The following is a 24900-nucleotide window of genomic DNA, read 5'->3' as shown; positions in this document are numbered from 1 at the left end:
GAAAGTCCGAACTCTCGAGGAAAAAATAAAAAGTCCGAACTCTCGAGGAAAAAATAGAAAGTCCGAACTTTCGAGGAAAAGAAGTCAGAATTCTGACTTTTTTCTTATACAATACAGAAATAAAACTTAACAATCCGTTAACTTTTTAAATTTTTTTCATTGGCCCTAATCCTATTCCGTGGTTCTCCTTTAAAACCCACTGATATATGTCAATAATTTCATCTCAGTTCCTTACTCCAGGGATTCAGAACCAACCGGATGCATTGATAACCTAAAGAATTCAGATCGATCCAACATACAGTAGCAGCGGCAATTGTTTTTATTTAGCTTTAATCTGATTGGTTCTTCGCTTAGATTTTATCTTCTTGTTTGTTCTTGAGCGTCTTAAAGGAAATAACCGAACAGCTGATTCTATATTAGGTTCACATTCATTATTTTGCTCTTAAACTAATAAACTTCTGACCAGAAGTTAGTCGCCAGCTAAGTGGACTCTTACCTGCTGCACCTGGAAGCTCAGGCAGCGGAAACACCGGACTACATGAAACTCCTGCACCATGACAGACCTGTGTTGCCATAAACCTGGAGCTGTGGCTCTGCTTTGAGCTTTGATAATATTCGCGGTTCATGACGTCATTTAGAGAGGCAAAGTGTAACCAAATAGGACGGTTGCGCCCCCTGCTGGAGGGAGGAATTCCTGTCCCTCCAGAATGGTTCAAAATAGCTCTCTCTATTCGGCGGGTGTTTACTGTACAAAGTCCTGTGCAGTGATAAACACCCACTCCTGAAAGGACTTTGTAGTCAGCGATGTTGTCAATAAAGGTTTTTTTCTCTTTTATAATTGTTTGGTCAAGATTATTGTTTGTCTGCTTTTAACAAAATAGTTACAGCTACATTTGTATGCTGGTTTTTCAACGTTTCTGTTTTTCTGGCTTTCTGCTATTTTGATACACGGTACACTGACCAGCTCTATGCTGTGCCTTTCACTGGTCCCAGTGATTAAAGATAAAACAGGAAAGATACCCAATATCGAAAACTATAGGTACATTGCATTAGCATGTGTGCCATCTAAACCTTTACAAAGAACCCTCTAGATTCCAAAAATATGTATATACCACTGATGAGCAATTAAGTTTTAAAAATAAACATCTCATATTTGTTTCTATGCTTTGAAAGAGGTAGTACACAAATACAGAAAACAGAACTCTGCTATATTTCTTTTTTATGCTTCTAAGGCATTTGACCACATGGATGATGGCAAAATATGAAATTATTTAGCTCGGGTCTTAGGTGTTTTAGTAGGCAAACTAACCATTCAAGTTAGATTGGGGAAATAAAACATCTAATCCTTTCTTTGTGAAAAAACGATGATATGTACAAAGACAGTATTGGAAATTATATGCAAAAGCAAACATGGTGACACGTACATTTCACACGTGTTCTGATTACATCAAAGTTGCTTTGTTTAAAGTCTACTGTACTCATTGTACGCTGTGGGCTAGTAACAGTGGGACTAAAATGCATGAATTACAAGAGCCGTAATGTTTCCAATTAAAATGCTGTGATCAGAAACCTTTTGTATAGATTTATAATACATTTTCAGGACTGAAAATAAAAAAATAAAAACTATAAAGTTTCATGATACTGCCTCCATACTATGGCCTATAACACTTGCATTCAGACCGAAACTGCTGGCACTATGGTACTGTCTAATGGCTGCATTCACATAAGAAAAAGTGGCTTGAGGTGCAAATTGCCCCAGCGGTGTCATTTTGGGCCCTCCAGTAAAAAAAGGAGCAGTCAGAAAAGGCTGGGGGTTCTTGTGTTAAACTTCAGGTTCTGCTGCTCAGGTTCTAAGTCCAATTGACCCCTTCTTGGACTGGATTATTGCAGCAACACCAGTTGAATCTGGATAAATACTTACTGAGCATTCAGCCCAAGGCAGATCCTCCTCTGTGTGGAGTTTTGTTCAAATACAAGTGCGCCCTCTAGAGGATTCTGCAGCTGCTGAGTCATGCAACCTCAATGGAGACCAAGCTGCTGTCAAAAGCTGATGTTTGCAACCACCTCTCATGTAATCTCAACATTCATACAAGCACCACAGAAGAAGAAGGATGGTCCTTTTAGGTTTATTAGAACAGATCAATAACCAATCAATACAACAGATTTAAAAGCAGGCAGATAAACAGATAAAAAAAAAAAATACTGTGAAGTCACTATGGACAGGAGGTACACTGAAAACAAAAAGAACAAAGCTAAGGCATAAAAGTATGAAAAAAATACAAACACTGAACTTATTTGCTTTCCTTCAGTCATTATTTTCTTAAAATCATCTTGCTGTGATATCGCCTCTATGAAATATTCACTACAGGGTTTTTACATGCCTGTGTGTTTTGGTTCTGTAGCAGATTCAGGAACCAATAAGAGATCAACGACCAACACTTTCTGCTTTTCTTTCACAATAAAAGCCCCACAATCCACTTCCATAAAAGCTTTTACTATGACACACATAGGAATCACATGATGATGATGATATCATAGGTCTGTCAGTGACTTCCTTGTAAAATGACTGATAACTCCAGGTCACTATCATTGTGGGTGATTCTTAGAGTCGAATGGAGGCCGTGACTGATCAGGTGACCAATCGGGGGCCCAGATGGCCGCTCGGGGGGGGGCAGGTGACCAATCACTGGGCCAGGTGACCAATCAAGGGATCAGGTGACCAATCAAGGGGTCAGGTGATTGAGTAGTGATGTGATCGGTAAAGTGGTCAGACAGGTTATCAGGAAATTAGATGCTCAGGTCAGTAAGGTGCTCAGGTGAGTCAGGAGGTATGCTGGTTGAGTTCATGGTCTGACGCAGAGCTTATCTGATGCTCCACAGCACGCTGAGCCTTACAAGCGGCTATTTTGACCTGGATGTCCGTCTTCCTCTCGAAATACTCAACAAGGGCTGGCTCCGTCAATAGTGAGGCCAGCACTTGCTCGAAAGTAATTGACCAATCCGCATCCAGCGTGCTGCCCCGCCTGTGCTCTCCGCTTACCAGCACGGTATCATCAGCGATGTCCTCGCACTGCAGAGAACCGGAGCTCACCACCGAGTACGAAGACACAGATGTGTCGTCTTTCGTTTCCTCGTCGGATGTCTGCGGTGCCGGCAGCTCCAGCTGGGCGTCGGCCAGAGCACGGCAGATCTGGGCCTCAGCCGAAGTTCCTTCGCCGGGCCCCTCTTCCACCTGCTGGGCAGGAGGTGGGGCCTGAGCCTCACACTTTTTGGCCCCATTGCCAAACTTCTTGCCGACCTCTCCTATCCGCAAAAGCAGGCTGGCAACAGTGGCGATGGCGTGGTAGAGCTCCTGCTCGGATGGCTCCTCGCTGAACATGTTGTACAGCGTCTTGCACAGCTCAATAAATTGTTCCTGTAAACGGGTTAACAGATGATCATTGCTGAACATTCTCACTGTCAGAGAATGCTCACCTGCATCAGGCCTCACCTGGTTCATCCTGGGCAAGTCTTTGATGGTTTCTCTCTTGGGCTCCTTCTCTTTAGCCCACATCCTCAAGTAATACCTGTAGTCCTTCACCTCTGAAACAAGAGGGCAGGCAGGTAAGAACACAAGGTAGCAGGTCAGGACAAGAAGGAGGACATAAGCAAAGGGCAGAGCAGGAGCTGTGATTAAATGTAAGGAGCATATTCACCTTTCTTTTCCTCTTCTTCTTCTCCAGTCTTTGGTTCCTCACCTGTTAGGATGAAAGCAGATATCACCATCATCATCATCTTTACTGCACTGTAAAGTAATGAGATCACACTGTGTTATGACACACCTATAACCCACCCCCAATCAGTGATGTCACCCCTACTCTGCTCGGCGGTATTTATGTTGAGGCACTAAGGTTTCAACAGAGTGGTCTCCTATTGGGTCATGTGACCTGAAGCGATCAATCAGCTAAGATAGAATAAAGATGTTCCAGCACAGTAGGCGGAGTCAAGTTACACAGAGAACATCTGGTGAAACATCTGTTTCAGCAACAGCTGCTGTTGTCAACGTCACCAGGATGTTAAAAAGCAGCAAGACCATCTGGGTCAGTACCGTAAACAACCTAGACTGAACCACTGCTGATTTACAGCACAGGATGAAAAATGCACTGTGACATCACCTGCTGTGGGCGGGGCTAAAAAAAAAGGGGTTTTAAAAACTCAAACAAACCTGATGCCAATTCCTGCCTCCGCACAGAGTCCAGATCAGACAGGAAGGAAGATTCTGAAAGGAGACATGAGAGGGAAGAAGAAGAAGCAGGAGGAGGAGGAGGAATCATGGTGTTAGTCAGAGCTGAGAGTCACAGGAGGAAACAGAACCTGCTGCAGGTGAAAGACAGCTAACCCTCCACCTGTCCATCCATTTCTGTGGGGGTCTGGACCCGTTTCTGTCTGTTTTCAGGTCCAGCTCCTTTAGCCGCTGGCCCAAACAAAAACGCTAATGAGACGGTGGTCCAACCCTTCCTGACCATAAGACTAGAGTACTGGGCTTTACTCTGGTGTCAGTGGGTCTTTAATCGTGCTAAGAGAGAACCAGCCCTTCTTATGGTTAAAAGCTTTTAATACTTAGCGGGCTGTGGCTCTTTCTGAGTTTTGCATTTTCTGTTTCTAAAAGCATTATGAAGATGCTGCTTTTATGAGCTCTGAACTTTATGAACAAAGAGTGTGCTCACCTGGTTGTTGGTCCTCGGTAAAGAAGTGAGTGGCCTCCAAAGCAGACTCCGCCTCCTCAGCACACAGAGCTGCAGCAAACAAACAAACAAACATCTGTGAGCAGATTTTGTTGTAGGAAACATGGTGCAAGCAGACACTATTACCCCATTTATACTATCCTTGAAAAACCGATCCATGCCGAGACCGGTCCGAGCTCGGATCAGTTAACCAGGCCGAGCTTGGTTCTGAAGACCGTTTACACATCACGCTATCTTGGTTCCTCGACTCCTCGCCTCCTAGTGACGATCTGCGGTATTACTGCCAGTATTGAAGGAGGAAATCAAGCAGTTGGAGGTGGTAATGCACCAAAAGTTGTTTGCCAAACGCCATAAAACACAAGAAGAAGAAGACGAAGGAGGAGGGAATCAAGCAAATCAAATTTTGTGTGGAGAAGATTTCGATTATGATAGTTGTTCTTCTTCTTCTGTTTTGTGTTGGTTGGCAAGCAACTTCCGGAGGGGTATTACCGCCAACTACTGGAATGGAGTGTGAATCGGAATGTGCAGCCAGACGGAGATGACGCGTTCTGCTCATGCGCTCTTGGTATCAGAGAATCGAACTAGGGAAAAACTGAGCTGAGCTCACCTCTGGAACTGGTCTGCAGTTATCTCGGTTCGGTTGTGTCTATCTCGGTTCAGTTCAATTTGCTTTCAGTTTACACACGATAAGTTATCTCAGTTACTGAGCTCGGACCGGTCTCGGCACGGTTCTCAAGGGTAGTGTAAATGGGGTATATGCGGGTATAAATGTATCTAAGCAGATTTTGGGCATCCTGGTTTATGTAGAATTTAGTGAAATGTGGGATTCTACAGCATGTATAAATAAATGTTATTCCCAGGCGAAGCACGAATGGACATGGGACGAGCTCTAAGGAAGGCCAAGTGTCTGTAAGTGGAAAATCACACACCTGAGTGGATCCGAATAATAGTGTTTTCTCAATATGTAATACTTAAAATCAAGGTGGTAAAATTTATTATGCCAAAGACATTGGCATAATGATTTTTAAATAAAACAGTTCATGTGTCTCAAACCAGGAAGCTTAATCAGAACAGCTCCCCTCTGCTCTCAGGATCAGAGTCTGTCCCATGCTTTTCTATCCCTCCCTCCAATCTCACCGCCACTAGTTTAGCCCCGCCCTCACTGCAGGCTCTAGAGGTGAGAACATGGTCTGCCATCCAGGAGCTTCTCAGAGAACAGTCATCAACGGTTCATCCGAACCATCAGTAACTTTGGCCTGAATGACGCAGCACCATTTCAGATTCTGTCACAGAGGTGGTTCAGGTACAGAGGGTCTCCTTACCTGACCTACTTTGAAGGGAAACACTACATTGTAAAGTTTTAAACTACACTACATGCACATTTTAAAGTTCCTGTATTGTTTGATCCAGAAACCGCACTTAGCTTAGAACACCTAGGGCCGTCAAGGTGTTTGGACCACATCAGGTAGAACCCCTGCACGGTCAGCTGGTATAGTTCTGGTTCTCATCTGTGCTCTACAGAACAGGTCAGATCTTCCAGTTCTGATCTGTGTATCAGGTGAACTGTGGGGCGGTACCTGGGGGGAGGTGGAGCTTGTAGAGAAGCTTCAGTTTCTCCATCATGTCTCCGTGATACATCCCGCCTGCAGGGACACAAAAAACTGCATGAGACCAGATCTGACATGGAGGCGGCTATTCACCAGCTCTCAGAATCAGACTCACTGAGGCCAGTGCTAAACTCTTTGAAGTTGACCAGCCCATCCTGGTTCTGGTCCAGCAGCCTGAAGAGACGGGCCGATAACATAGCAGTGTGGCTTCCACAGACCCAGGGCGAGAGGGCAGAGAAGAGCTGAGAGAACTGTATTGGGTCGATCCGGTACTGCTCCAGGTATGGCAGGCTAGGATCGTGGCGCTCCGCTGCTGAGCTGCTGGACCCCCAGTAACAGCTGGTCATATGTTTGGACTGAATCGGATCAGAGACAGACATGTTAGACAAAGAGGATCCGAGGAGGATATGTACACCAGAATTCCAGGCATTTAATGTTTCTGACCTTAAAGAGACAGTAAAGCTCCTCCAACTCCTCGATGCTGAATGCAGACTCTGTCATCATCGCCCTCACCTGCAGAGACAAACCTGTGAGAAAGATGTCCTCAAATCATGACATCAAATGTTCAGCCACACCCACCACACTCCTCTGTGCTGTGTCCTCCAAAGACTGGATGACCTTTAACCTCTGCTTGAACCTCATCTGCTCAATGACATCAGACCGCAGGCTGCCAAACTTCTACATGAAGAAGAAGAAGGCAGATGATCTCCCTCTGATAATGTAGGACATTTCTATGCCACAGTAGAAGAAGGTTAGCTGAGTGCTTTTCTTAGTACAGCAAATCATCACACCTGGTTCTGTTTGCGGGTTTCTGGCTAACTTTGTTACATGGCTCCTGTTCAGAACAAAGGTTCTGAATGCATGCTTAGATCATATTTTCTCAATGACTGACGAAAAGCTACTGAACCTTCTGCAATGACTGACTTAACAGACAGGAAGTGACATCACTCTGACCTCATAGGATGCCTTGATGAGGTCAAAGACATCAATTTCTGGGGGAGGGTCATCTCCACTGGTCAGCAGGGCATGAAGGTGAGGGATGGGCGGAGCCACGGTCTGTTTGTTCACAACGTTATCCAGGTACCTGCAGCACAGGTGGAACTCATGGTTTGTTAAGGTTTACAACTGAGCTTAGATCTGTTCCAGCATGGCCTGGATCAAAAATATATTGAAAAATGTTTGAATTAATTTAGTTATTATTTTATATATTTTTTTACAGAATTAATTAAATCTTATATATATTCATATATGCTTCATCCGGGACCGGGTCATGGGGTCACCAGTATCAGTAAAGACTCCCAGACATATTTCCTCCAGCGTGCCCAGGATTGTCCCCTGGGCCTCCTCCCAGGAAGTGCCTGGAATTACTCCAGAGTGCCACCTCAGCCACCTCTTTTTGATGTAGAAGAGAAGCGGCTATACTACGAGCCCCTGCTGAATGACCAAGCTCCTAACTCTACCTCTAAGGGAGAGCCCAGCCATCCGGCGTAGAGAACTGATTTCAGCTGCGGGTATCTGGGATTTCGTTCTTTCGGTCATGATGCAGTGTTCATGACCATAGGTGAAGGTAAGAACGTAGACTGACCAGTAAATCAAGAGCTTTGCCTTTCTGCTCAGCTCTCTCTTCACCACTGCAAACCGTGCTACACCTACAATAAAGCAGCAGCTGCACCGATCCATCTCTCAATCTCCCGCTCGATTCTCCCCTCACTTGTGAATGGGACTCCAAACATTGTGTGTGATATGAACAAATAGTGACTTGCACAGAAGTCCAATAATACATCACTTGGGTTAAGAGCTTGGGGTCCGTTCCTCATGATCACACGGGCATTGAAGTCCTCAGGTCAAATGCTGGAGTCCTTGGAGGGGTTCTAGCTACCTTTCTTTGCACCACTTTTTTTTTCTCCTTCCACTTTTTGAAATTCAAGTTTTACAACACAGATTAGAAGTGTTTTAATATTTTTAACTTATAATCAACAGAACGACAAGAATTCCAGGATTAAAGTATCTGATTTATCTATAAAACAGGTGAGTTTTACTTTCCAGGAAAGAGACAGAAATACGGTACTTTTCAGCATATTCTAATTTCTTTAGAGCTTTTACATGTAGATGTGGAAAGACCTGACCTAATCATAGTCTGAATCAGTTAGGAGCTCTTACCTGCCCAGGATGGTCATAGCCTCCCCCTCATCGCTGCAGGCCAGTAGAGCATCCATGTTATCATGAAGGACAGCCAGCGCAACCTGTGGACGGATCAGGTCAGAGGTCAAAGAACAGCTCGGCAGATAATGCAATACTCCTTATAATCTCCATCTACAGGCTGGTAACCTTGAAATAGTTTACAGCTTAAATAGACTTTTCTTTAGTCAGCAGAACTCTGAAACGGATCGTTCACACCGAACTGTGATCCTGTTTAGGTTGCATACATGAACTAATGGCTTAGCCGTACTCAGAGAAGCTCACTGCTCAAGGACTGTAGGTTTGCTGATGAAGATTCTCATCAGCAAACCTACTTTTACGGAATGACTGTAGATTTGCCGTTTGGTTTTCCTCTGTAAACCGGTGACCAGTAGTCAGTAGCTAACAGGTCCGTACCTGGAAAATGACCTTGATTCCTTCATAGAAGAAGCAGTCGACCAACAGGACAGCGCTGTCAAATGGCATCACAGACAGGAACAGGGTGAGGAACCAGGACAGGCTGATGGTGGTGATCACTCCCAGGTCCTGCATGTGTTCATAGAGCTGAGGCAGGAAGGCCCGCGTCAGATCTTCAAACACTCCTTGATCGACCAGAGCTCCTGCAGAGACAAAGACCCATTGAGACTTTAACAGCATGCCACGTAGAGAAGACAACGGCCCACGGAACCAGGTGGCGGTTTCCACCCAGACACCCAACCCAGTCTTCTCCTAGACCCTAGCTCTGCTGACGCCTGTGATGCTCTCCCAAACCTCACCATGGATTGTATGTGCTCAACTTTTGTCACATTGGGAGGGGAATCTTCTGGAGAGAGTAAACCACCTGTGATTGGCTACTTTCAAGGAAGTCTTGAACAGCACTGCTTCAAGAGGCAGGATTTCCTGAAAGGAGCCAATCAGAGAGATTTTAATTTCTATGGTTAATTCTGTCATCTAAGTGGCAAAAGTTGACAGAAGCACACAGAAACAAGTACACACACAAGCACCACGAGCACAGGACCATGTTAACGTGCTTGTAAAATTTGGAGGGCTCATGGTATTTAATCTGCACACATAAAACATTCAAAATGTGTGTGGAGAAAAGTTTACATGCATTTTCTTTATATGCCACTGCCCGTTTGAGTATTTAGTATGCATGTGCAATCCAGGCAGAATTCTGACTTCATGGGACCGGCGTTACCTACCTACGACCCGAGTGTTGTAGTAGTCGGGCAGCATGCGCTCGCACAGCGCCACCAACAGCCAGAAGGCTTCTTCCTCGGTGCTGTAGAGCAGCAGGACAGAGGTGACGATGTTCATGGCCTGGAGGAGACAAGGACTCACAATGAAACAGACCATGGCAAGGACAGAATGGGCCATGGAGAACTCTTTCATTGAAACAAACGAAAGTTTGACAATGGCACGAATCAACAAGATCCAGGTTCTCTTCTGGTCAAATCATTCTGCCTTTGCAGCTCTTTTTTTTTTTTTTTACTCTGTGTACATTACTGTGGCCTCTAAAAATAGAGATGGTGATGTGATACAATGGTATTTTAGAAAGTCTGGAAAGTCCTGATCCCTTTTGCAGTGAGCAATAAATTCTGAGTGACATCCTGTCAAGTTTTTCAACAGAAATCCTTTCACTAGATGCTCCTCAACAGCATTATAAATATTCACTTCCATTATTATGTTTTTTTTTTTTTACTAGAAGTAGAGTCAAAAACTGTTGTACCTAGCATACTTCCTTTGGATAATCCCTCTCGAAAGTTTTCATGACTGGAATGGACCAACGCACCAAGAGACCATATGGAGGTTACAGAGCAAACCAGAGAGAAGTTTAATAGTTCTCATTTTTCCCAGCAGTGGTTTGGTAGCATACTTAGAAGCCCACTTATCAGTTTTGGAAGTTATCTTGTTTCTGAATTTATCTAGGCAATAATCTAATAGTTTGAAGGATTTCTAATATACCTAAAGTATTCGGTAGTTTTTGGAGGAACCCAACAGTAGTTTCAGGTGCGGTTTAGAAGCCACGGTAATCTTGGGTTAGCCTCAGTGCGCTCCAGTAGTTTTTAGTTCAGTACCTGGCAGTAACCAATGTTTGGGTTCCGGTGGGCGTAGGCTGTGAGTACCCGGCGCAGCGCAGCAATACCCATCTCGTTCTGGAAGGCTCTGTGTTCAGGCATCGAGCGATGAAGGTCTCGTTCGATCTCTTCAGTAGCCAATGAGCACAGCCCCATGGCCTGTTCCACCAGGTCGCCGTAGTAACCAGGGTGGGATGCCATTTCATTCTGAGCTCCTGTAAGTTAAGGGTGACACAGGTGAAGATGGAGGAGAAGAGCATCTCTGAAGTAAACAAACTATGAATTGAACACTGACCAGAGAACAGCAACCACAGCTCCCCCCTCAGGCTTTCTGGGATCCCATTGAGGACAAGTTCTCTGGTTCTGGAGGTTCTGTACATACAGACACCTCGACCAAACTCTGAAAAATGGATGTTCCAGGCCTCCTCCTTCATCCTCTCCTTCATCTGCACGAGGGAGGAGGTGAGGAACGGCTGATCAGTGTCTCCTTACCATGCACCATTCCTCCATTGGGAACCATACTTACAGCTTTGGGACCAAGGTCCTCTGGACCATCTCGATGGTATAGCTGCAGCAGACTCTGTTTTGCAGTAGGCAGACCAGGGTGGTAATGGCGCCCCTTGTGGACGGAGTCAGATCCTGTTGAAGAGGACGGGAGGACGCTGGAGGACCCCTGGGTACAAGGAGACATTAGACTGAAACATAAGATACTGACAGTAAAATATCTCCTGAACTAAATTTAACTCACCGAGGAACCAATCAGAGGCAGCGGGCCGGTGTCGCCCCATGAGCTGTCAGGTGTTCGCTGCAGGAAGTCTGAGATTCGCTGCACCAGGAAGTCTCGGTCTTTGAGGTTGGCGAAGAGAAAATTCATCTTATTCTTGGTGCTGATTGAGACGGGACACGGTAAGACGCTACTGCTGTCCGCCTTCTCCACAATGGTCACCTGAGGAGCAGATAATCATGTGTAAATACATGAACAAGGAGCATTAGCTGAAATTAGTCTCGGACAAATGTCCAAATCAGCATCCTTTTAACAAGCACTTTACTGCTGAACTACAACCTTATTAAACCTTCTGGAGATGTACTTTTATTTAGAACAACATGACCAATCAATACTGTTGCCATGGGCAACAGCTGATTCATGGAGCTCTTAGTTAAAGAAACATCCCACTTCCTTTTTTATACAAAGCAATCTTGTGGTTTTATCAGAATATTGCATGATCACGAGACTTCTGCATCCATCAGCAATCAGTTTGAACACAGATGTTGAGGACGTACATCCTTGAGGAATACCAGCTGAGGGAGAATCATTAACCTTCACCTCTTGTGACCCATTTGCTGGAACCAATAAAACCAGTTAGGGGCAAAATGTCTAGCATTCCTGTCAGCAATACATCAATAAGTAAATGAGAATAGATGACATTGATGTAGTCTACCAACAGAATTTGGGTACAGGTGGCTGGTGATCCATTAATTTCCCCCATAAGCTTGGCTTATACTCGCCACATCGCACAAGACACAAGGATGTGTGCTCCAAGGGTGTGCTAGGTTGCACACCTCAGAATTTTTGTAACTTGGCACAGTCCGTGCATACCAGCCTTGTTTCAAATGGAAGGATATAAAGTTGTTCTCCATGAACAAGTTTGCCTATACTGACATCAAATGGTGCAAAAGGTTGAAGTGGAGTAGTGTGGTTAAATGCAGTGTTGTTACTGGTTATTCAGTGATTGAAAACGGCATACGGCGAGTTTATTGGCCAAACTTGTGGTACAAACAAGGATTCCATCACATACCATACAAATAAAGCCTGAAACAACTACCCATAGTATACAATGCATTCAGCTTTTATTAAGTGAAACATTGTTTTATTTATTTCATTTAAAAAAAAAGGTCCGTATGGGCTTCACAGGGAGGAAATGGGTTGGTTTCCACATCGCCACATCTCTCTGTGTGCAGCAGGAAAGCCTACTGTTGTATTCCACCATATATTTCTGTTGAGCACACCTAGGAATCTTCAATAATCATAAATTCTTAAATAAACAATACTGCACTCAGCCATTTTGGAAATGGGACGTCAAGAGTTTCTTGCCTTTTTTTTGCTGCCTTTCTGCTTGTTATGCTGACCACTGCCCCTCTGTGGTTTTTGCAGTGACTGCAACTACACCCACGTCAACTATAAAAGAGTACAGCGATTCTCTGGGCTTGCGCATGGCACACACGGACTGGCCCAACAACCCAACGTGGGAGTATATTTCAGTCTTAAGGGGTGTTACACAGATTCTGAAAGGTGGTCAAAGACAGACTGAAGTCATTGCTATTTTGGGTTTATAATCCATTAGCAGAAGTTTATTGTTAATCCCCTCTCCTTTGAGAATCAATGGGTCTTCTTCAAGTGTTCTGGCTCCATACCACAAGAACAGGTTTCCTTCAAATATCGACTGAGTATGCCCCAATGTGTGCACTAACAGACTGGGGATCTCAGCAGGTATAACAGTTCATGGCTGTGACCTTGAACATGATACTGCAGGGACAAGCAGACAGGTTGACCAAGACCCAGATGCGACCTGGGCTTGGTTTCAAGCTTTAGTCTCAGTTCTGTAGATTTTAGGACTTACCTCTCTGAGTGGGATAATTAGCTGACACAGGTCTTCTTCTCTGCTGCTGAAGCAGACGTAGCTGTTAGAGATGAAGAGCTGTCCCACCACATGCATTTTGGCGAACGGCGTCCACAGCGTGCAGTCTGTGTGTCCGTCCAGCCGCTCGTCCTGTGTAAGCCGGAACATGGAGCGGTACCGCTCGTTCTTAGCTCGGGCATCAAAGTCCCTGCAGACAGAAAACAGCTGTTGATGCTTTTGACTTGGGAGGATCATTAAGACACAGATAATTACACCCTGCCAGCCCTGATCAGACTCGGTTTAAATCAGAGCGAGACCTCTTTAGAGCAGAGACGTTTTTCAGTGTCTTGCAGGGTTTGGGCAGCGATCGGTCAGCAGCGAATCCCTCATTGTCGAGCAGCTGTCGCATGGCGATGTTAGCGAGCTGCTCCATGAGCTTGAAGGTGTCATTGATGTTCAAGAACATGGAGAAGAAATGTTCTGCGTTCCGGGTGCTCACACGGACACTCTCTGGAAATACCAGGGTAGCATTCTTCTCCAGCTGCGTCACCTCGGTCCATGGCACCACCAGAGTCACTATGCGAGCAAAGATAGTTAGTAATCACTGCAGAGAGATTTGGTTCATGTTTGTGTGTAGTTGGTTGAGGATACCTTCTTTCCCCAGCAGGAAGGAGTAGAAGCACAGATGGTTGATGGACAGGTAGAGCCAGCCCTGCCGTGGCACTCGACCCTTCCAGTAACTGCACGAGTAATAGTTCACCAGCTTCTCCTCTTCAGGCATCCCAAAGAGCTTCCTCATCTTTAGCTCTGCCTCTCGAAACTTCCCGCTGTCCTCCTCCTGGTCATCACTCTGCTTCAGCCGGTTCTCTTCCGCAATTATGCCCTGCAGGAAGTGACATCACTTGTCATAAAGAAAAAAAAAAACCTGGGCAAACATGTATCGTCTTAGACCTACAGAGATTTTTCCTTTGACGAAGGTGATGACGTCTTCATCATTATCAAATATGGAGATCGTCTGCAGCAGATTGGATTCCAGCCAATCCCAATGCTCTGTAATTTCCTTGCGGGATGACCCTGCAAAACAAATGAGGATAAACAGACCTAAAAAAAAGACCAGCATCTGGATTAAGCTCATGTTTTCTCAGTTCTTCTGCTCACCACAAGCAATGTTCCAGTAGATCTGAGAGTCCGCAGTCTGCAACAGGATTCTGTAGGGGGCCACCCTGGCACTCGAATCCAGAACCACATCTAGAGTCCCCACAAGAAGACCTGCAGGGATGCCGGGCAACACAGGAGCCATCACATGCTTAGTTCCACAAGGATCTGCCCTTGAGATTGAATCAATATACATCTACAAAACCACTTCATGTACCACTTCATCTTATAGCTCATGCTGGTGACAGTTTAACTTGAGTTATATTATTTTCTTTATTTCATTAATTCATTTGAATGCTGGCAGAAGAGATCACACTCTCCACAACAGACTTATAGAAGACATGAAGCATATTCCTCTAAACACTGAAGGAGCTAAGCTTCCCTTAAACGTACAGTCTGCTCTTTCCCTTTTTGTAGACAGCTTCACATTTGTGTTTCCAGTCAAGTCTCTCGACCAGAACACTGAAGTATTTATACTTCTCTACCACCAATTCTTCTCCAATTACGGTAACAACTTATGACTTGTTCCAGCTTCTTCTGAAATCTACAATAATTTCCACACCATGCCACAAAGCAATTCACAAGCTGCAGTCAGCATTAGCGTCAATCTCTGATGCCCCCAATGACTGCACAGTCATCCGAGTAGTTCTGCAGATGACAGGAGTCTGTCTGCTACTGGAAGTCTCAGGTGAACAGAGTAAAACAGATTGGTGAGAGGACCTTACCCTGTGCAGCTGACAACCTGATGATCCTACAGACTCATAAACCATGGTCTATTTTTCAGGTAATCTTTGATCCAGGCAGTTACTGAGGCCTCCACCTGGGTCTTCTGGTGTTTCCAACAGGTCTTGTCTAAATGACAGCAGGGGAACGTTGAAGCAGGTGTATGAGGGCATCTCCAACCACAATGTCATGGGATTAAGCAGGCTGCAGGGAGTCCAAATAGTTTTTTTGCTTAGTAAGGTGGATCAACAGGATTTTCACCAGGACCTCAATGATGTGGGACGTAAGGGACAATGACTATGGTCATTTAGGGCTGATGGCCAAGTATTTTTCAGTACCAGAACAAGGCAGCGGGTCTTCCACATCACTGGAACCGTCTCCTAGGTCAGGTTTAGGTTGAGGAGGTGCTGTAGATTCGCTTTATTCTTATTTAGTCTCTTACACTTGCAGCTCTATCTATGATTTGGTTGATGTTATGGAGTTGTATGCATTTATTTGATTCAATATTTAAATCATATAACTTTCAGACAGTCATATGTTGTTTTGTGAACAATATTTTTAGGGCAAGTTGTTGTGGATTTTTTTTTTTACATGTGTGCAGAGTTAACTGTGTTGCCGTAATTTACCTTTAATTACACTTTCATCTCTAAAACATAGCCCCTTATGTTTATGTTAGTTTAACTGATCAATTCATTAACCTACAAAAAAAAATAAGATAAGTTCCTTATTAAAATGTAAATCATGAAAAAAGAAAGTACCTGTTTAGGAAAGGGGGATCAGGACAAGGAACATTCAAGCAATGATTTTTAATATTAGGTTTTTCTACCCAATGAAGACTGATGGTTTACTTGCTTGAATAACTAGATAAAATTACAAACCTAAAAAAGGTGGTCAGATTTAAAGTAATGAAGGTCTGTCACAGATCGAAATGTGCTTTTTTATGTTATATGTTATATTTTTATAGGTGTTGTTCACATTCTTGTTTAAAAATTACGTTTGTTAAGCTGCTTTGCCTTAAAATTTGGGAAAGCTGCATTTCCCCTGAAGCTTTGGTTCAGACTTCAAAGACTGCAAAAGTGCAAACCACTCCCATCACCAAGGGTGAAAAAAGATCCAGTCCCAGCAAACTGTTAATACTAACATTTGTTACTACTAAGATTCTCATTGCCTCAGCGTAATCCACTTTGCTGGAGTTTACCTTGAACTAAATGAGATAAAAAAGGCTTTAAAGGGGTCATAGATTGATTATATAGGGTATTTGGTGCTGGTCCTTAAGGTATTTGAATAGGGTGTGTAACATTGGTTGGGCTAGAAATAACATAGTTCTATGTTGAATGCTGTTTTATGAGCCCTAATGCAAGCCTGGTTATAACCCCTAGAATGAAACGACAGATTTTCTTCCTTTTATGGTATGCTCATGAACATTTAGATGAGCTGTGCACTGATTGGTTGGTTTACAACGAGCGAAGCTGCTGAGCAAAGACGCATCATAGCAACAAGCACACAGTCACTGAAACATTAAAATTGTTTATATGGTAGGGTGACCAGACGTCATCTTTTTACCAGACATTTCCTGCTTTTCATACATAAAAAAAAAATGTTTGGGGGGAATTTCTAAATCATCTGGGATTTTGGTCACACCGGGCACTCAAACCAAACCATCAGCTCTGGGGCTGGTCCAGGAACCCCGGGGACAGGGGCAGGGAGCCAGCGGCCCTGTGCCTCCCCCTGCCTGCCTTATTGGCCCCTAGTCCCCCTTCTCTGGCTGAGAATGGGCGGCTCATGGCTCTCTGCTGAGGTCCGGTCCAGTAAGCGACTCAGCAGTCCACACTTCATACCCCTCCCTCCCTTGGGCCAGTGAACCAGTGGGCTGGACTGTATGTCAATTTTGGGACGTGACAAAAGTACAGGCCAGAACCAAATAAGGCAGCATCCCCGAATTTACGTCAATTCAGGGCTTCGTTTGGATTCACCCGTTTTATTGTGGAAGTTTAGAATTGTGAGATTTGCACAGAAAGGAGGTGTTGATGGGGTGTGAACTTCTCTGTACGTCTATTTCACTGACTGAACTATCATTATTCATCTATGACAATGGAAACTCTGTTTGCATTTTATGACCACTTTAAAGGAATTATTGTTAGACAGAAACAGAGAAATAGAATATCAAAAGCTTTACTTTCAGAACAGATTAATGAACCCAACTTTAAATCTGGGCAATTTTCATCTGCTTTAATGCTAATTTTTATACATTTTTATTGTTTCACATTCAGTAATAATGATGTTTCATGATTCTCGCATTTTGCATGATTCTTGCAAAAATGTCTACATTTCTTTTTTTCTTTTTCTTTTTTTTTTTTTTTTTGCACCATGTATTTTCTCCCACATTGTTTACATTTGATCACTGCTGCACTTTATGGAATGGAAAGCTGTACAAAACGAAATTTCATTTTGCATACATGACAATAAAAGTTGTCTTAGTCTAAGTCTACGATACATTTCCCACCTACAGAAATTTTAAAAAAGGACATCGCTAGAACAAGGCAGGTCCGCTTTACTAGAAAAGAAGACAGACATGTTTAAAAAAAAAATAAAATGTCATGCTATGATGTAGCAGCGTGTCCTATCTACTACTTGTACTTCATGCAATGACAGCTAAAGACAGGAACTTACTCTTCAACAACACTGAACGGAGAAAGTGGAAGGGTATAGAGGACGGATGGCTGGTGGAACATATTCAAAATTCCTGCAAATAGTTGAAGTGATATTTTAGCTAAAGATAAACAAAACTCCCTATGCTTTGAGTATAGTCTTCAACAAATGCGTGCTGTTTCAAAAAAGCTACACAGCATCTAAAACCAGAAAAAAAACATCCAAAAAAAGAAGCACTGAGCCACAAATGGAGGAAATGTATTTCTTTAAAAAATATATATTAGATTTAAAGATGCACAAATGACCTATTCCAACTTACAACCAACTTTAACAGTGCAATTCTAAAATAATCCAAAAGGTTTCCTGTCAAAACACCTCCTAAAATTGTATATTCAGTATTGTACATTTTTGCAATGGTGCCTTTAAAAGAATCTAGCTTATCCAAAATATTGCAGCCATAGAGTCCTGACCAACAAAACTTCCTGCTTCAAGTCATCAGATTGGAAGAGAAGAGCCAATAAAAACTGGCATTTGGATACGACTTCCTGAAAAATGGAGACGTTACAGAAACTGTTGCAATGTGTATTTTCTGTCTATGCATCACTTTATATTGGGTTGAGAACCATTGGTGTCACTGGAAACCACTGAAACTTTATAGATATAAAAAAGGAGCAAAGAATTCAGATGAACTGAACTGCTAATGCAGATCATATAAATGGTGAATGGCCTGCACTTATGCGGCGCTAAATCAGGCCTGATCACCCCAACACACTTTATCATGAACCCTTTAATTCACCAATTCACATACATTCACAAGCTGATGGTGCTAAAAAACATTGAAGCCGTAGCTCCCTGTGGTAGACCAAAAGAAGTGAGGGAACCACACAACAGGTGCAACCATACCCTCTAACCACCTCCATCAGGGAAGTCAGGAGCCCAGGGACGGAGCTAGATGGGGGGCCATGGGTGGTCATGGCCACCCCTACCATTTATTTCCCTCTAATGCAGATGGTGGCAGCAGTAATACTCTCAAGTGGAATATTCAAAACATTAATATGTTTTTGTGGTTAATTATACACATCAATTTACTAACATCAAAGATGATAAATACAGATTTCATTCTCTTTTCAGAACTAGATTTTGTTTTATATGGGGTAAAGAGAAAACGTGTCTTCAGTGAAATCATAGATAAATAAAAAATTTTAATAAAAACTTAGTTAATAATCAATTTATGTAAATATTAGTGCTTGTAAATATAAATTTTATGCAGAATGTTTATTGATAGAAGTAAAGTAAAGTAATGACGATCTCAAAACTAAAAGATTTTTATCCACTATATCTTTTATTTAGAAAGCACGGATGTTTAAATATATGCGTCTACTTGTTAGCAAAGGCTGTAGGAAAGTATAAATTGTTTTTATTTAGAAAATATGGATGTTTTGCTCGTTAATTTTCCTCTTGGAACAGTGTAGATTGACCCTGAGGTTCTGGCGCCTATCCACTTTCGGCCACCCCTTAGTGTACGATGGTTATTGCCTGGCCACCCTTATAAAAATATTCTGGCTACGCCTCTGCAGCCGCCTGATGGTGAAGGTCTAAAAGCTACATAAGAGATACAAGAAAAACTGAAAGAGAGACAACGGGACCTGCAGTTTGGGTCACAACCTTCCATTCTGAGGTCAATGCGTAACATTTTAATAACTTCCAATGTGTTAAACATCCCAACATCCATTTCCTGTTGTGGTGCAGCCATGCATTTGTCCAACAAAGGTTTCCTGAGCCTGCAGAACTTCTTTGGGTCCAAATCTTGGAACCATCAGTGCTTGTAATGCATGATAGTTCAGAATAGTTAAATCTGTCTGTATGATTAGACTGAACTGCCTTAGTTAAGTAACATGTTGGGAATTGGGGCTATAAAGTAAATGAAATTAGTCAGATGATGTTCAGATCATTCCTAGCAGATCTGTGTGCACAAGTTTTACCATCATTAGGAAGGTTTAAATAGGGAAGAAATGAAAAAGGTTGCTGGTTCCAATCCCTCCTCTGGCAACTAATTGGTTTCGGACTACTTTCTCTGTTTCCTTTAACATTTTACTGGTCTGACCAGATCAGTCTGAGAAACAAGCAAGCACGAAAATTATTGCACTTTTTATTTAATTAATTAAGTGATTAGAATTTTTTGTGCGATTAATTGATTATTGCGACAGGCCTTCTCAAGACTTGAGACTTGACTTGGACTTGCAAAAAATGACTTGTGAACATGTCTGTCTGACCCCCAACGACACAGACCCACTCCCACCTAAACCCTTGCAGGTCTCCAAGACCTTCCCCATGATGCAAAAATTAATCACCTGGTTCTTTATCAGGAAGTAAACAAAGTCAGCTGAGTCTTCATGGCGTCACTCCCCTCAGATCTGAGGCCAGCCACATTTTTACCTTATTCTGGGGTTCTAGTTTTGCATCCAATTATCCAGAACTAGTTGTTCTGTTCTCAGTTTACATAACCAGAGGTGACTGTTACTGAGGTTCTGCAAGAACTGTTTCCAAAAAACCTGAACTTAGCTGGATGACCAACACCCACAATTAACTGTTCAGACTGAACCGATTCACAGAGAGAGAACAGAACATCCAACTAAAAGAATGGAACAGTTCCTTCCTACAGAGCCGAACCGAACCGAGTGGACCGTCCACCCCTTCCGCCCACATAGAACCTAACAGAGACCCCCCTCCCCCCTTAAACTCGTCAAACACAAACCAAACAGACACATCAAATTGCTTATTCACTAGTCACCCAGAGACAGACCGGACCGGACCGGACCGAACAGAACCTACCGGACAGCCCCCCTCCGCGGCCGTGCCCCCTCCTCCTCTGCAGGATGAAGAACGGATTGGCCCGCTCTGACATCCACAGAGCTCCGGCAAGGAGCACCTCCTCCGGCTCGATCCACATGGCGGACAGCTGCACTGACCCTCAACCGGGTGAACTCTGGATAAAGCCCGGAATCAGGTTTCTTCTGGTCCCGTTTCTGTTGTTTTCTGCAGGTCTGATGACTCTACATCACTTCCGTGTATGACGCATTAGACCACGCCTCTGCGTGACGTGCGTGCTGGCGTCTCAATAAAGGCTTATATAAAAATATGTCCTAAATTAATTAATTTTCAAGACATCATTTGCTGCTTTAAACAGCGAACACATTATTTAGGCGTCTTTTTGGCGACATAACACAACCATTATGTTTAAGTACATTCTCCTATTAAGCACATAGGCCTATTTGTTTCAACTCCTCTCAAGTTTTCATGATCTCACCTCATGGGATCTCAATGATCCTACGAAAGGTGAGAAATCAGCCCAGAGATGCACGGGAGGAGCTGGTCAATGACTTGAAAAGAACTGGGACCACCGTTTCCATGGTTACTGGTTATACACTAAGACCTAATGGTTTGAAATCATGCATTGCATAGAAGCTTCCCCTGCTTAATCCAGCTCATGTCAAGGCCTGTCTTAAGTTTGCCAATGACCATTTGGAGGATCCAGAGGAGTCATGGGAGAAAGTCATGTGGTCAGATGAGCGCAAAATAGAACTTTTTGGTCATAATTCCACCAACAGTGTTTGGAGGAACAAGAATGATGAAGAAGCATGGGGGAGGTAGATGACTGGGGGTCGTGTATTGTGAGATTTTGGGGAACAACCTCCTTCCCTCAGAACACTGAAGATGGGTCGAATCTGGCACTTCCAACATGACAATGACCGAAAGCACACACAGGATAACCAAGGAGTGACTCTGTAAGAAGAATATCAAGGTTCTGGTGTGGCCTAGCCAGTCTCCAGACCTAAACCCAATAGAGAACCTTTTTTAGGGAGCCCAAACTCTGCGTTTCTCGGCGACAGCCAAGAAACCTGACTCATCTAGAGAAGATCTGTGTGGAGGAGTGGGCCAAAATCCCTCCTGCAATGTGTGCAAACCCAGTGAAAAACTACTGGAAACATTTGACCTCTGTAATTCTAAACAAAGGCTACTGTACCAAATATTAACATGGATTTTCTCAGGTGTTCAAATACTTAACAGCTGTATCATACAAAAAAAAATCAGATTTCTTTCTTTTTAGAATAGTTCTCTCACAGTGAACATGCACCTACGATGACAATTTCAGATCCCTCCATGATTTCTAACTTAGAGAACTTGCAAAATAGCAGGGCGTTCAAATACTTATATTCCTCACTATCAAGAGGGTTGCTGGTTTGAAGCTTCAGTTGTTATTCTGGTTCAGGTTTGGAATAGCAGCTGTAGATTCAAACCAGCAAGCTTGTTGATTTGCATTTCAAGAATATAATACAAGTTCTTCAAGAAACGTTGATGTTCCAAGCGTTTGGTGTGTACCACCCAAAACATTCACTTTGGTGCTGGTCCAAGGGTATCAGCTTTTGGTGTTCAACGAAGCATCAGAAGTAGGAGATGGTTCTTTCTTCTCATGTGAGACCAAGAGGACAAACTGCCAGAGACTGCACAGTTGATGCAGCAGACTCTTTAATGACATTTAATCAGACATGATGCTGCGGCAGTAAAGACACAAAGGACCCCTCCGAGTCATCATCATCCTCATCTGTCACAAAGAGACAGACGTGGATAGAGATGGACAAAAACAAATAAAAAAAATGAAATCAGACAGACATGGACAGCAGCTGAGCTTCTTCAGGTCACTTATTACTGATGAATCAGTCAGATTATAGATTGTTTAATGCTGTTTATATACTGATTATTAGTATTAATGTTATTACACACTGAGTAACTCAGAATAACTTTAGAGTAGCAGTCCATCACCTAACGGACCGATGTAAGACAGCTTCTTCTGGTTCCCTCTGGTTCCAACACTGGGAATTTTCTAGAAAATGAAGGAAAATATCCTCTTAAACAGAGCTTGGGAATCCTGCTGGACCTACACCAATGCAACCAGAAGGCTTCATGGACTAGCAAAGACAGAATCAACGTCCAGTCCATTTAGCAGGTCCATCCACTGGACTCCAGGAGACTCACTAAGATGTTCATAGTCCCTGCTCCAACTTGTTCCAGGCGATCCAATTTCAGAGGAAGTGCTGATCCAGGCCATCAAGCAGAGTCCAAACTCTGAGAGACGAAACGAAACAAAACTAATAAGATCCTCAACCAGCCACTCAGCATGGGAGGTTGCCAGTACCCGGAGAAACAATGATTATGTAAGAAATGGTTCTGGGATCTAGTTCTTGGACACTGCTATAGTTCTTCTCTGAATCACTTCCTGTTTTTATACCTGACACATTGATCTTTTTTACTCTGGAAAAAGCTGAGCAAAAATGGCAGAACCTTTTCCAGAACCTTTGAAAGTACCTGGATGAGATCCCTAAGAGCACTAAAGTTGTATAAGGACACAGAAGTTTCCTGGAACTTTGAAATTATGGTGAAAATCCAGAAATTATTCAGTTGCTTGACCCAGAATTTCTGCAAGAAGGATTTTAGTAAGCTGAATCAAACAGAACTTCGTATCATATTGAGGATTAAGAGAGGTTCCAGAGCTCTCAAAGCCTTGATGACATTTAGCAGAAAACCGGACAAGCAGAAAGAACTATAGACTGATCCAGAAAACCACTCCAATGGAGCAGAACCAGGGCTCAGTATAAGGAAGCATTTTTTTGAAATAAGAATCTTAGATTAGAAACCCATATCACTTCAGGCACAAAAACATTCTCAGGAACCTTATAAGGAATCCTGAGGATTTTTACAAACACATTTTGGCTTTGTGGAGTCATTTAGGTTTCAGAACCAAGTGTGGAAACCGTAACAGATCCCAAGGTTTCATCTCCGCAGACACTAACATTCAGAAGCTACTGTATCTTTGGAAACATTGTTGCTGATCCAGGAGTACTTGAAGAACTTTAAAGGAACCCAGTAACAGTGATTAAAATCTTGTGATTGTTTAGAAACGTCAGTAAAGTCTTTCTGTGATCAAACATCCAGATGGTCAGTATTAGACATCCCAACTGCACATCGCAACAGAAACCCCTCTGCGAGGACTTTCTGGGTCCAGTTTGTTCAACCCTCAACAGGGGGAATAATTTGGATGTGCGGTTGTAACCATGCCGACTGGTCTCAGGACTTGTTGTCATCATAGAGATCGAGTGAGGCTTGGATGTCTGGCAGCTCCATCTCAGAGACGATGTTCCGAGGAGACATGGAGTTCCTGTTGAAGAAGTGACCTCCACCTGCAAAGACATCAGAGCACAGGAGGGGGGAATGATGTGTGAATCAGTTCAGGGTCAGGGTCAGTCTACCCTAATCACTCTGTGCAGCTTGTAATTTATGTGATGCCTTCTGCAAGACTAATTTGCTTGTGAGGAAAAGCAAGTCAGTTTTAGCAGCTATATGGTGAAGCACAACATTACCCAAGGCATTCAATGGTGCCTGATCACCAAACATTAAGACAAAGACAATGGGCATTTTTTCTCATCAAGACAGTAAAGTTGTGTTGAGGCATCAACAGACAAATCAACGTTAAAGCAACACATTTTCCACAGACAGAGGAGGAATAATGATGGATACGGCCATGTTGGCCTTGAAGGAAGTTATGTCCGATGCCTTTTTCAGTTACAAAAGTGGGTGAGTGATATGGTACATTAACGAGGAAAGTGAAAAAGAAGACTGGATTTATCACTCTAAATATAAGCAAACAATATGACAAAAAAAATATTCATTATTGTAAATGTGAAATGTCAATTTATAGTTAATATACTAAAATATTAGTTAGGACATTCATCCTGAGAGTGCCACTGCTGTCAGTCTTAAAGTTTGTGTCTGTCTTAAAGTTTAACTGCTTGCTCCAGAGTTGAATTACGTCCTCATGGTAACAACAAATGACCAGGCGAGGCTGGCCACAGCGTCAGCAGATGATTGGATAAGCATTGAATCCAATGGCGACGCCTGGCCATCACCTTTTTTTCAATTCACAGCAGTCTCACAAACCGGTTTGTATGTAAAATTTCATTAGTGTTCACTGTTGAGTTACTTAGTTTCAGCGTAAGGTTTTGGTGCTGATTACACTGTGTGCAATTATTAGGCGAGTATTTCGACCACACCATCCTTTTCATCCATGTTGTCCTACTTCAAGCTATATAGGCTTAAAAGCCAACTACCAATT

The 24900-nt window shown here is 43.2% G+C and overlaps 3 protein-coding genes across 4 annotated transcripts in view; all 3 read right to left on the bottom strand.

The window, feature by feature from the left end:
* The window catches only part of LOC107082717 (chromosome unknown open reading frame, human C5orf45), a 7848-nt gene extending 7229 nt beyond the window's left edge, over nt 1-619 (bottom strand). The window contains exon 1 of the mRNA XM_015371520.1: nt 497-619. Coding sequence (XP_015227006.1) covers nt 497-556 — 60 coding nt within the window. The 5' untranslated portion in view covers nt 557-619. The remainder of the gene's footprint in view (nt 1-496) is intronic.
* A 1543-nt stretch (nt 620-2162) lies between these two features.
* Nucleotides 2163-20809, bottom strand: tbc1d9b (TBC1 domain family member 9B). Its single transcript, XM_015371522.1, has 23 exons — nt 20565-20809; nt 14364-14474; nt 14161-14279; nt 13857-14088; nt 13523-13781; nt 13206-13413; nt 11336-11533; nt 11114-11260; nt 10883-11033; nt 10588-10802; nt 9712-9829; nt 8927-9129; nt 8492-8574; nt 7286-7415; nt 6911-7009; nt 6776-6844; nt 6447-6687; nt 6302-6367; nt 4707-4775; nt 4205-4258; nt 3696-3737; nt 3491-3582; nt 2163-3415 (listed from the first exon to the last, which is right to left on the bottom strand). Exons 1-23 carry the CDS (start codon nt 20680-20682, stop codon nt 2822-2824), a joined length of 3618 nt encoding a protein of 1205 aa, XP_015227008.1. The 5' UTR covers nt 20683-20809; the 3' UTR covers nt 2163-2821.
* A 1442-nt stretch (nt 20810-22251) lies between these two features.
* rnf130 (ring finger protein 130) overlaps nt 22252-24900 on the bottom strand; it is a 16957-nt gene continuing 14308 nt past the window's right edge. For both annotated transcript variants that reach the window (XM_015371534.1, XM_015371533.1), the window contains one exon: nt 22252-23968. In XM_015371534.1, the coding sequence (XP_015227020.1) occupies nt 23856-23968 (113 nt within the window). In that variant the 3' untranslated portion in view covers nt 22252-23855. The remainder of the gene's footprint in view (nt 23969-24900) is intronic.

The sequence above is a fragment of the Cyprinodon variegatus genome, unplaced genomic scaffold (assembly GCF_000732505.1).
Source record: "Cyprinodon variegatus isolate N-32 unplaced genomic scaffold, C_variegatus-1.0 Scaffold59, whole genome shotgun sequence".
NCBI classification, from domain to species: domain Eukaryota; kingdom Metazoa; phylum Chordata; class Actinopteri; order Cyprinodontiformes; family Cyprinodontidae; genus Cyprinodon; species Cyprinodon variegatus.
The sequence above is the reverse complement of the archived record's forward strand: the minus strand, read 5'-3'. Positions and strand labels throughout refer to the sequence as shown.

Coding starts and splice junctions, on each gene's coding strand:
- tbc1d9b (XM_015371522.1), bottom strand. CDS start 20,682: ATGTGGATCGAGCCGGAGGAGGTGCTCCTTGCCGGAGCTCTGTGGATG. Junction 3,738..4,204: donor GAGGCAGGAATTGGCATCAG/GTTTGTTTGAGT, acceptor TCATCCTAACAG/GTGAGGAACCAAAGACTGGA. Junction 3,416..3,490: donor ACTTGCCCAGGATGAACCAG/GTGAGGCCTGAT, acceptor ACCCGTTTACAG/GAACAATTTATTGAGCTGTG.